The following is a 13,281-nucleotide window of genomic DNA, read 5'->3' on the forward strand; positions in this document are numbered from 1 at the left end:
CCGCATCAATCTAATCATTGACTCCACGACAGGTCCTCATATGCTCAACTTCATGGATGCTTACTCTGGGGTATAACCAGATTCGTATGAACCTCAAGGATGAGGAGAAGACCTCCTTCATCACCGACCAAGGCCTGTATTGTTACACGATAATGCCTTTTAGGCTAAAGAACGCGAGTGCCATCTACCAGCGGTTGGTCAACCGTATGTTCAAAAATCAAGTAAGAAGAAACATGGAGGTCTACGTGGATTACCTGAGAGGGGGACTTCAGAATAGCACTTGAATGATCTGAGGGTGGCTTTCGCAATACTGAGGCAGTACCAAAGGAAGTTAAACCTGGCAAAGTGCGCCTTACCATTTTGAACCATACCCCTCTATAGCACCATTCTACCATTAGGCACCGCCACCACTCATCCAAGCACCACTACAAATTTGGTAAGGATGCTCTCTCTATCTCTCTCTCTCTCCCATACACATGTTTAACTACGACCAACCTGTGAAGTGGAGTAACCTGAAAATTCTAGAATTTTTGTGGAGTCTTGTGTTGTACGGTGGGTTAATGGTTTGTTGTGGTAATCTTTCACTAAGGTTGGATGAAATATGGTTGTTGATTTGGTGATGGAAGTAAGCAGGTTGGGAGGAAGTATTAGTTAAATCAATTGGAGTATTTATGAGTTGATTGGTATAAAAATATGGATTTGAAATCTGGTTGGTTGGGTGTGTTACTAGAAAAGTGCGAAAATGAGTTTTCTATAGGGAGGTTTGACTTGCTATGTCTCGAGTGTGAAAGTTGGATCATTAGGTCTCGGGTTGATAGTTAATGGGGACTTACTTGGAGAGTTTTTATGCAACTTATCAACTATTTGGAATGGGAGTTGCTTGGGTTGGAAATATAATGACGGGAGGGCTTGGTTTGTACAAGGGCTAGTGCCATCTTTGGATTAAGGGAAGATACTTGAAAGAGATAGAATTGGAAACATGGAATTATTGTCACGGAACCATTTAGTATGTTTAGTCTTATTTTAGAGGAGCTAATTTAGTTTTATTAACTTCTAGTTTGTTTTAATTATGTTTAGGTGTCAGTTGATTTTGCTTGAAATTATTGTGAGCATAGTTTTTAAATTTTGTTCCGTTCTAGCCAGAATTTCCCTTACCGGTATAGCACCCAATACACTATACATTTTCATTTCGTTTCATTCCAAATTTTGGCCTATTCTGGTCCATTCCAGTCTATTTTGTGACGCTCCCAAAATTTGCTTGGAATTTAACGGAGATTACAGTATCAGGACATGCAACACAATATTACATACCCCCATTCATGACAAATAAGATGCAATGCACCAAACATGGTTATAATAATATGTAGTAAACACAATGATTTTTTTCTTTTTTATAACATACGTTGTACGAGAATAATTAAATCCTAAAAATAACTTTTCGTTTCATTTATACTTAATCAAAATCATCATTTGTCCATACAGTCTTCATAACAAAATAAACATTGTACTAGTATAAGAACTCCTTAGTTACAGACATAATGAAACATGAACTATACGCCATGCTGCTCACATAACTAGGCTATTAATGCCAGGATAATGCTCAAAAGCTGGAGTATAATCCCAGTAGCTCGTCTATGCTTGTCCCCGATGTACTCCACCTCATCCAATCTGGGGTGCGATACTCCATCAATTCCTTACATAGTTGTTACCATTCAAGGAAATGATAGTTCGAATTACCACGGTGAGATTTTTCAATCTCAACAAATTATATGTCTAAACTACCAACAATATATCAAGCATGGACGATAATAAATTTGGCATATATGTATGACAAACATGGACTTGCTTTTGTAAAAAACATAACTTTAATGACATCAAAGCTTATCATACTTCATGACGTGCTTGCTTTCATAAATAGATTTCATTCATTCTTATTCTGAAGTTACAGAGAAATGGACACTCCACGATTCCCCATAGACCGTGTGCTCCTGCTGGTAGCGCATCACAACACAAATTCGTATATCAGCTATGAGTACGTCATCAAGGGTTTACCTCATGTAGTTCAAATTAACCATTACCATGAGTCTTAGCAACACCCTCCAGTGTTAGATGCCTTTGACTTCACTATGAAACCTTTTGGTTCCATTTGAAGTCTTGTTGACTGTTCTTTTTCAATCCAAAGGACTCCACTCCACTTTCTTTACTCCAAAGTGGACAATGGAGTTCTACTAAGATAATTCTCCATCATAGTATTTGGGTTTGTAATAAAATGTAACATTTTATGCTTGACTAAAAAATGTTTTATGATAAACTCTTATGATCCATGACAAGTGTTCGTCGTGCTTTATGACAGATGTCCATGTTTGATACATATGACAACATAGTATGGCATAAACATTATGAATATAACAAATATATAATTATAACATGTTTACCTTGCTTGAATCTTACCATCTTAGATACTATAATACGCTAGGAATAAGTTAGAAGTTAACTTACAAATTTCTCCATGCATAAAAGTAGAATAGGCTAAAATGAGAGGTATTATAAAGTTATGAAGTCTCATTTATCTTAGAAAAACCAAAATTACAAATCCTAGAGTAGTGTTTACAAAATTTCCCCTTAACTTTAGGAATTTTACAAATAAGCTCCTAAACTTTCAAAAATTACAAACAAGCCTCAAATTTTACCAAACCTCATGTATTTTCCATTCTAAGTCCATCTATGAACCTAGAATTTGCAAATACACACATCTAATATGATAAGCCTACCATGGCCAAAACCTTTAAACCTCACATGGTGTAATTTTGGTCCTCCTTGCATACTATTTATGCTATAATCCGAATTCTATGTATGACCAAATCTTAATTCTTAGTTTAGTGACATGTTAAGACACCATTCATATAATCATCATGGTCATATACTTGTCATGTCAATCAAACAACTCAAAACATAAAAAATCATGCAACCCCAAACCTTAGTATAGAATCTCTAGCATTTCTCTTGCAAATGACTTCAATAGCTTTAATAAATCACCAGTCATATCTTCTATCATGCTAAATACTCATTCCTAGTTTGATAACACATAACACCAAGCAATAAAATTCAAGATAACCAAAGATAGAAATTGGTTTTGTGCTGTAAACCCAATGCCAATTCATACATGCTTTGTTATAGGCTATCTTGACTTGATCCTTAGGTAGCATGCAAGTTCTCAAGAACTAAATCATTCATACACTTCATATACATGTCCTAGTTAGGCCTTAGCGCCATTTTACAACATAGCACAACAAACTTCACCATTAAAACAAGCAACATGCCAAGATCCTCAAAACTTGCATCAAACCATATATCCTTGCTTGCATGTTTTTCAAAACTCAACCTAAAAACCTAATCACAAGGCTCAAAATTAAACTGAAAACATAGATTAAAATCTCATTAGCAAGAGTTTATAGGATCCAATCATTAATACAAGATTCTAGAGTTCAAAGAATAAAGTTAAACAAAAGACTTCAAGCTTAAAGATTTCCATTTTCATAATCCTAGTGGAGCATGCAAACTTTTCTAATAAAACCTCTTGTGCTGTATGCTTTGTTTGTTTTCAGAAAATATTTCATTTGATTTCATCTAATCATTATAATTTTTTCAATTTTTAATATAAAATAAAATAAATAATTTAATTTTTTTAAATTTTAAAATAAAAATAATATTAAAAAATATATTTTAATAATAATTTATTTAATTATTATAGTACTTCCACACCTGCGACTCCAAGTTCTGAATACTTCGAGCATGAGCTATTTTTTAGGGATTCAAATATATATCTCTCAAATCTGCTAAAAAAGAGTTCTTTGACGTGTCTGTGGAAATCATTGGCGAGTATATATGATAATCACTTTGAAATGACAATTGAGAGTTCCAGATACTTCCTAGATCAAAACATTAAGGGTGAGTTTGGATGTTGAAGTGAGTTGAGTTGAGTTGAGTTGAGATGATAAAATATTATTAGAATATTATTTTTTAATATTATTATTATTTTGAGATTTGAAAAAGTTGAATTGTTTATTATATTTTGTGTTGGAATTTGAAAAAATTATAATAATGAGTTGAGATGAGTTGAGAGTATTTTATGTGCCAAACGCACCCTAAATTCTCTATGATGAAAGTGTGTTAGAGTACTTTATTGACCGACCTGAGCAAATTGCATATTGAAAACCTAATCATCATTTCTAAAAAGGAAAAAGCTTGTCTTCCCGTGGGCGCTACCGCTGGCAGCTCTCTCTGAAATTATTTATTTATTTTTTATTTAATAATTAAGGACATTTTTTCAATAATATTATAATTTTTTTTAAAAAAAATATTTAAAAATGTTAAAAAGTAAATGTAAAAAAAATAAAAAATTACTAATATAACTAACAATAGCTTTTAGCCAGAGTTAAAAGTGGTGACTGTAGAGTCATTCTTTTAAAAATATATAAAATTATGGGACTATTATTACTTTTTTTTTGGATGTAAAATCAAAGTTTTAAAGTTCAAATCGAATCGGTCTGTAAGATCGAAATATACCATTTTTGTAGTATTGTTGGTATATAGAAGGATATAGTTTCGTACTGGTTAGAATTTCGGTCGTTTCGGTTCGTACAAGTCGATATTTTGGCATTTACTTTTTTGTTTTTCATTTATTCAAACTGAAAGCTCATTTTTTTACCTCCAATTTAAATCAGATTATTTATAATTTTTATATATAATTTATTAATTAATAAATTATATATAGACTATTATTTTAAAATATAATTTATTCATATATAAATTATTTTGAAATAGTATCAGCAATGATATCAGTATTAAAATATCTTGTTTCACAATCTCGACGGAAATGATATTCAAAATATTGTGTAAAATCCATCAGTCAGTATATTACCCATGAATAAAGACAGAAAGAAAGAGGAAAAAACTAAAAGCACAAAAAGGGTGAAATGTTTCCCTTTAATCTTTCTCGTCGATTCATGGCAGTCGCTGAATAGAATAATATTTAGAAGCTTCTGTGGAGACTTTTGTACAACACCAACCACCCATAAGACGATGATTTCACCCCTTACTTAGGTTTTGGAATTGGTCCTACTTCATAATATCTATGCACAAAGAAGGAAATGTCTAGGTATTATCCTCTTTTCTTCCCACATCCTCCCTCTTTTAAATTCCTAAAAAAAAAAAAAAAACATACTCATGAGAAAAGTGCTCTTTTTAATTGCATTGATAAGAGTGAACATAGGAGCAATGGCCTTTGAGTAAATGATCATAGATGCATCGGATGCACGGGCGGAACCAGAAAATCTAATTTGAGGGACTAAGTTAAGAAAAAATAATTTTAGGAGAGCTAAATACTAATTTTTATATAATCTACTTTATTAAAATACATTCTAAAACCTAATTTTTATCAAATTTTAAAAATTTTGGGAAGCCAAACCTTAAGGTAGTTCCGCCCCTGATCAGATGGTTGTGTTTGTGTAAGATTATCTGTTCACTTCAATATTTAATGAAGTAGATAACCCTATTAATTAGGGTTTCTTACATGTCAAAGATGCCCCTATTAACAATTATAGAAAATGTTATCTATACTTACAACTTTATTTAGATAATCATCGTATTGATGTGTCAGCTATTAAAAATTGTGAAAAATTTTAAAATTTAAGATTTGAATTTCAAATTAAAAAATAAAGTTTTCACTCAGTACGTATAATATTATGCATAAAATTGTGCATATGTATAGCACACTACATTTAAAATCACCTAGCTCATAGAGAGAAATTTCTAAATGGAGCTCTCCCTCTGCTTCTTTATCTTTCCTTTATTAAATCCCCAATACATGCATTTAATTAGAAATGGTCTTTCTAAGTAGTCCACTTAAAATGGGAAGTTAATGTTCATGTCTGTCTGGGAAGTACTTATCTTTGAAAGTAGAAAACTCTATTACTCAGGTGGGTTTTCTCCAAATGCAAATATATATATATATATATATATATATATATGCCCATTATTTATAACTTGAATTAATATGGTAAAAGAGCCTTGTACAGACATTAGAAATAATTAAATATTTAATTAATTGATTAGGTAATATCGTCAATAAATACATATATGCATGATGATGAAGGAGAATTTCCATTTTCAAAATGTCACTTAGCTCTAATTAGTGGTGGCCGCTGGCCAAATGCTAGCTGAAGGCTTTTATTGCAATAAATATAGAACCTATTCATGCAGTTTGCTAGACAAATGTGGGGAAAACAATTATAGTTGAGAATATTTTATTAAAAAAGTCGAATTATTCATTAAAAATGTATTTATGACGGTTCGTTTAACAACACAATTATTCTCAAATATTCTCAAATATTTCCTTCACAAGTGTCACTCAAATATAAAATATTTTTTAATTTTAAATCTTCAATTGTTTTATCTGATTATTACTTATTCCTTACAATTTTTTCAAAACTCAATAAAAATATCTTAACCAAAATCATTTCACTTATATTTATAAATATACCGAAATATTCTAAATATCCAGAACCTAAGTTATCAAAGCGTTATAATTTACGTAAATTATTATGACTATCAAAATTGTGTCACGTCACTTATTTTTTTATAATTGATAACATATAAATTAATACAAATATTACATAATTAAGGTTAAATTTAGATAGTGAATTGAGATAAAATGAATTGAGATAAAAGTTAAAAGTTAAATAAAATATTATTAAAATATTATTTTTTAATATTATTATTATTTTAAATTTTAAAAAAATAAATTATTTATTATATTTTATATAAAAAATTATAAAAATTATAATAATACGATAAAATAGATTGAGAGTATTTTTCAATCAAACTCATTCCTAAAGGTGCAAAACTGCAAATATGTACTCGTCATGTATTATTAACGAGAATAACGTTAACAATAAAAAGTCAAAAGTCAAAGGAATCGACCTCGGAGTCCTTGGCTCACAAGTAATTACCTCGACCAAAGACTTTAGAAGTGGACCCATAATCTGTTGCCATTACACACGGTTGTTTCTGCACGTACGATGAAACTTCCGAAGGGCACAAATCCCTGTCAGCTTAACTTTCTCTCTTTTTTCTTTAAAAAATCTTTAAATAAATAAATAAATAAAATTTTTTACGAGTCCGTGTTTTAACATTCCCAATGTCTTATAAAAAAATTTCTATTATCATGAAATAATATTAAGTTCTATTTAGATACATAAATACTCTTAATTTATTTTATCTTATTTTATTATTATATATTTTTTAATATTTTTATTTAAATATAATAAATAATTTAAATTTTTAAAATTTTAAAATAATAATAATATAAAAAAATAATATTTTATTCAACTTATATAAAACTATTTTATATCATCTTATCTCACTATTTAAATGAGGCATGCACTTCATGTTATGACTATTTATAAGTTATTATGAAGAAGAATCATATTTAAAATTGTGTAAATTCTATACAATATTTTTTTATGCGAATTTTAAATTTATTTTTTTAATAATATATATCACTTTTTTATTAGAAATGTACAGCAATTTCAAACCTTAAAATTATATTTAGTATTAATTTTATTATTAATATTCTATTATTTTATTTGTAAAATTAAATATATAATTTTTATAATTAAAATTATGTGATCTCTATCTCATTTATTACTATCAACAAATAGAATTTTTGCCACTTAAATAATGTGTCCAAAATTTTAAAGTAGCAAAATTCTAGAAACCACGATCACAAAACCTCTCCAACTTTAGGTATTGTATTCGTAATTTATCTCAACTCACTTTAATTTATTTCATTTTATTATTATAATTTTTTTAAATTTTTATATAAAATATAATAAATAATTCAATTTTTTTAAATTTTAAAATAATTTTTTTAAATTTCTACACAAAATATAATAAATAATTTAATTTTTATTCTACTATTCACAAACTATCTCAATTCATCTCAACTCATCTATTTATCCAAACCACTCCGCCGACGGGAAAACGCGTGGGAGTCTGCTGCATATATATAAATGGCGAACCTTTTGATTCAGACACGCCAGTGGACTCCATGGACTTAACCCTCCAAATTCTCTAGCTTAGAACCTCTCCCCCTCTTTCATTCTCTCTCTCTCTCTCTCAACCTTTTACTGCAGAAAGGTAGGTTGTTATGGGTGACAAAAGGCAGAGAATGATGGCACTGACGGCCTTTTTGTTTCTGGGTCCGCTTGCAACTTTTCCTGCAGGCTGTTTCTCGGCAGCCAACCAGCCCTCTCAACTCAAGAAAAAGTCGCCCCAAACCACGGTCTCTAATCGCCTCGGTTCCTCGGTTGTTTTTCCTGTTCAAGGAAATGTTTATCCCATTGGGTAGGAATTTAGATACTTTATTTGGATTAATTACAAGTAGTCTTTGTTTAATAATGTTGTAGTTCTGAATTCTCTCTTGCTCAGTTTTATGACTGATCCATGTTTACATTATCTTCTTCTTCTTCTTCTTCTTCTTCTTCTTCTTCTTTTCTCTTGTTTCTTGGATGGGTGTGTTTGCTTGAGTCTTTGGAATTGTGTGATTTGTTATAAGGGTGCGTTTGGACCCCATTGTTTCATATAGCATTACTTTTTACTCAATTTGCAATGATTTTGTGCTGCTATGATTCCTGGTTTTTTGGGGTTGCCTTATCTGTTTCAGTACTTTAGCTTAATCTTTAAAGTTGTTCTTTCACAATTTCTCTGAGATTGAAAATATTTATGGAGTTTTCTTGTTCTTTCAATCTGGCAGGTACTACTATGTGAACATCAACATAGGTAATCCGCCGAAGCTGTATGACCTTGACATTGATACCGGCAGTGACGTGACTTGGGTCCAATGTGATGCACCTTGTACCGGTTGCACTAAGGTTAATTTCCTGTTTGATTATGAAAATAATTATACCATTTGATTTGAATAATGTCCTGACCTGTATCCCTCTGTGCTTATGCAGCCACGTGATCGTCTTTATAAACCGAAAAACAACCTTGTTCCTTGTGCAGACCCTGCTTGTATTGCCATGTACGCCCCGGAAATCCCCAAGTGCAAGGACCCTAATGACCAGTGTGACTATGAGGTCAACTACGCAGATCATGGTTCTTCTTTTGGTGTGCTGGTCAAGGACAACTTCCCCATTCGCCTGTACAATGGCTCTTCTTTCAGTCCTCGATTGGCGTTTGGGTAGGTAACAGTTTCTCTTCATCAAAATGGGCACTTGATGTTTTGATTGGGTTATTATTTTGAATTTGACATGAATCATAAAAGCTATTTTTACTTTTTTATATTGAAATGCAAGGGGATTAGCCTTTTGAATGGGTTGAGCTTGACGTGAAATTTTTATATATGTAATCCAAGTTTTGAGATTAAACTATCATGCTCTGTTCCTCCCGTCTGCAGGTGTGGATATGACCAAAAATATTCTGGATCACACCCTCCACCATCTACAGCAGGAGTTTTGGGCCTTGGCAACGGCAAAGGAAGCATAGTGTCACAATTGCATGCTTTGGGTTTAACGCAGAATGTGGTTGGCCACTGTTTAAGTGGGCGAGGGGGAGGATTCTTATTCATTGGAGATGATCTTGTACCTTCTTCAGGGATTATATGGACACCAATTTCACACAATTCCTTGGAGTAAGCACACCCTCCAAGTTCATTGTTTCCCTTCACATATAGCATTTTTTTCTGCAATGTGTATAATTTTCATTCCACTTTCGAAAAATTAATGCTAGATGATCTATTTCAGGTACCACTACTCATCGGGACCGGCCGAACTTCTGTTTGGTGGGAAGCCTACTGGTGTAAAGGGCCTCTTCATTGTCTTTGACAGTGGAAGCTCTTATACTTACTTCAATGCCCAAGCTTACCAAACAACAGTCAATCTGGTGAGAATGTAACAGAGGAGTTCAATCTTCTACAAATTTCCATATATGCATATACTGACACCATTAATCCGCCTTTCAGCTGAGGAAAGATTTAACTGGAAAGCCATTAAAGGATGCGCCAGAGGATAAATCCCTCCCAATCTGCTGGAAAGGCCCAAAGTCTTTCAAATCCGTTGGTGATGTCAAGGACTACTTCAAGCCTTTAGTGCTGAGCTTTACAAATGCCAGGAGTGTTCAGCTACAATTACCACCTGAAGCTTATCTCATTGTCACAGTAAGCACTTACTGATAACCTTCATTGTTACTCAATTTTCTTTCGGTTTCCTGCAACAGAGCTAGTTATTAATAAAGAAATATGGCTAACGAGTTCCCTTTCAGAAACAAGGCAATGTGTGCTTGGGAATTTTGAACAGCGCCGAGGTAGGACTTGAAAATCGTAACATAATTGGAGGTAAGAAGAGTCCTCTGAGCAAAAAACCTTCTGGATGAGTATTATTATCAGACACTGCTACAATTTGCACTGATTTTGTTTTCTCGTTCTGCAGACATTTCTATGCAAGATAAAATGGTGATTTATAACAATGAAAAGCAGCTGATTGGATGGACTCCTGCTAATTGTGATAGGCTTCCCAAGTTCTGAATCACACTCATGCTTCTTGAGAAGATGAATAAGCTCTTTGGTCCTCCCAAAAAATAACAAAATAACTCCAAGGCAGAGGCAATGGCAAAGGAAACGACAATATAATCCACATACGTTGGACACACATTTGTTTAGTCATTGAATGTTTACAAAAGAGTTCACTGTCTGTGGTATAATTTACAAGTAGGAACTGTAGATGGGATATAACTTATAAAAATCTCCATACTTGCACTGAGAAATACAAATGTTTGGTTGGTTAGCAAAGAAATTTTTGGAATATCAATGTGTTGATCAATCTCTGCCTATTTGCATGCATCTCCATTAATTGCTGCTTTCAAGTTTCATGACAGTAACAGAACACATTATGCCGCTTGGCAACCTTTACTAAAGGATCCGGAACTGACCCCTGCGCCATTTTGTCCTCCGGATTTTTCCCCTCACCAACCTACCTTTGAAATGACCTCCCTTAACCCGAAACAAAAAGAAAACCAAAAAAAAAAAGGCGCAAATCTGGAAAGGATGAATAAAATGAAAATGAGAACGATCCCATCGGTTTCCTCCACAATTGTGAATTTTTCAGCAACTGGAAAAGCAGGAAAGCGGTCAGGAACTCCCAGCCCCAGTAGTAGAAACCTGATCAGAGAAAGAATCGAGAGTGAACTGGATTGTTTCTCCGATTAGATTCCATTGGTCATGAGCAACGAATCCGGTTATTGGGGTTGATGATTAGTTGAGAAAAATACAATAACTCCTGAAAAAGCCCGAAGGTATTATCCTATTATCCTCCTTTAAAGTTATGAGGGAGCTACACTTTTATAATAGGAGAGAGAAGGAAAAGAAGACGTGGGGTTCTACCGTTCTAGACATCTTGAGAAACGGCATTCGAAGAAAGACAAAAAGCACGCTGTTGTTCAGTCTTTTCAAAGAAATTGAAAGAGAGAGAAGGGAATTCTGAAATGGGAATTGGTTGAATTCTGAAATGTGAAATGGGAATTGGTTGCATTTTCTAGTCGCGAGGAAAGATTCCAATACATTTCTCAAAGGGATTTGGGGACGACTGTTAGGATAAATCTTCTTATCCGTTTGTTCTTAATCACACACCACACACCCAAACCGGATTCATCCATTAAAAATAAAATAAAAACAACGAACCGGTTGTCCTCTTCTCCCTAGCTCCTTCTCTCCCTTCTCGAAGGTTCTCTCCTCACCTCTTCTCTATCTTCATCCTCTCCTCTCTTCTGTTTTCTTGTAACCTCTTTACCATCTTCATCAACTCTCACCGAACAGAAGCTCTCAATGCTGGCTCTCGTGGTGCCCTTTCTCTCCCTTCCTCCCTCTCTCACTTCCTCCCGTGTTACTCTCTCTCCCTCTTTACTCCTCTGTCTCGTCTCTCTTGGGTTATGGGTCATGGGTTTGTGACTTTCGTACTTGGATCTGAGGAAGAGAATCCGTCCTCGTGGAGATCTAAATGTTACTGCATGGAGATCTGGGGAATACTTTGTTTGGAAACTGTGTTGGCTATGGTATATATTTTTCAATTTCCATTAATAGTCTATTTTGCTTGATTACAAGATGGAAGAAATCAAATGGTTTTTTTTTTTTTCTAATTATCTTGCAGTCTAGAAAAGTGATCATGGTAATGGTTTCTTTTTGGTTTTTTTAGCCACGTGCGACCTAAAACGAAAGCATTTTTAGAAAAATTTTCTCCTGCACCTACATAGACGAACTATACATTTTCAGCCATTGGAAATCATCCATCCATCAAGAAATCTGGGCATCTCCTTGCTCTCAATCAAATCATTCTGTTCGTTTCCAGATTAAAGAGTTTAAATCATTAGCTAAAATCTTGTATCCCTTATTTGGTTTTGGTTAAATAATGGTTGGGACAATGTTTTTTTTTTTTGGGGGAAAAAAAGAAAAGAAAAGGGATGTGCGGAGCATGTATGAATAGTGGGCGGTTAGAGTAGTTTAACTTTGAGTGTTATTTGCATTTTGAACGCTTGGATTGCACCGTTTTTACTTTTTCGTGAAGAAGAAGAAAGAGCGTCTGGTCGGGTCATACGGATCCAACCCGGTTTTATTTTGATTAGGTTGGGTCTAGTTGGCATCTGCCATCTTGCGTTTCAGGTCGGTTCGGCCATAAACCCAATGATTTCAAGTTGGGTTCTTTAGGATTATTTACAACATCAGCATTTTATCTGATATGAATTTAATTTCAAAACACTGATAATCCTATAACAAAATTCTTTCATAAGAAATCGCAAGTTGTTAGTACCTATTCCTTCTCAAGGTGTTGACAAGGAACTCAAAGAACAAGACAAATTTTACAAATGCTGCATTCGAGAATTGCTATAAACACAGAAATTACACAAAGTAAACTTAAAAATTGATGTGTTTTTATAGAATCTGTTAGATCTACTTTATAATGAAAGTAACTTTACAATCTGACGTATCACAATAAGTCACATCAATTTGTATGTTTACTTTATATAATCTCTTTATATCTGTAGCAATTCTCTTACAAATAGGCTGCATTTAGTCATCACCGGTGCTCATAAAATAGCCACATGCATCAACAATAGTTTGGAAATAAGATATACAGTAAACACTAGTTGTTATTTATTCAAAATAATTATGACTCATTTTGGAGTAATTTTTGGCATTTGTCCAATACTTCTCATTGCATTTGAAACACA

The 13,281-nt window shown here is 33.1% G+C and overlaps 1 protein-coding gene across 1 annotated transcript; it reads left to right on the forward strand.

Annotated features, from left to right (window-relative positions):
* Positions 1 to 8,089: 8,089 nt before the first annotated feature.
* LOC108994690 (aspartic proteinase Asp1-like) lies at positions 8,090 to 11,086 on the forward strand. The gene is made up of 8 exons (XM_018970002.2): positions 8,090 to 8,406; positions 8,816 to 8,933; positions 9,018 to 9,244; positions 9,461 to 9,694; positions 9,807 to 9,945; positions 10,025 to 10,219; positions 10,324 to 10,396; positions 10,491 to 11,086. The coding sequence occupies exons 1-8, from the start codon at positions 8,210 to 8,212 to the stop codon at positions 10,583 to 10,585; spliced, it is 1,278 nt and encodes a 425-aa protein (XP_018825547.2). The 5' UTR covers positions 8,090 to 8,209; the 3' UTR covers positions 10,586 to 11,086.
* The last annotated feature ends 2,195 nt before the right edge of the window (positions 11,087 to 13,281 follow it).

The sequence above is a fragment of the Juglans regia genome, chromosome 6 (genome assembly GCF_001411555.2).
Source record: "Juglans regia cultivar Chandler chromosome 6, Walnut 2.0, whole genome shotgun sequence".
NCBI classification, from domain to species: Eukaryota; Viridiplantae; Streptophyta; class Magnoliopsida; order Fagales; family Juglandaceae; genus Juglans; species Juglans regia.

What these genes read in the sequence shown, in the direction of transcription:
- LOC108994690 (XM_018970002.2), top strand. Translation starts at nt 8,210, where the DNA reads ATGGGTGACAAAAGGCAGAGAATGATGGCACTGACGGCCTTTTTGTTT. An exon ending in CTTGTACCGGTTGCACTAAG is followed by an intron (nt 8,934 to 9,017) that starts GTTAATTTCCTG and finishes GTGCTTATGCAG; the next exon opens with CCACGTGATCGTCTTTATAA. An exon ending in ATTTCACACAATTCCTTGGA is followed by an intron (nt 9,695 to 9,806) that starts GTAAGCACACCC and finishes GATCTATTTCAG; the next exon opens with GTACCACTACTCATCGGGAC.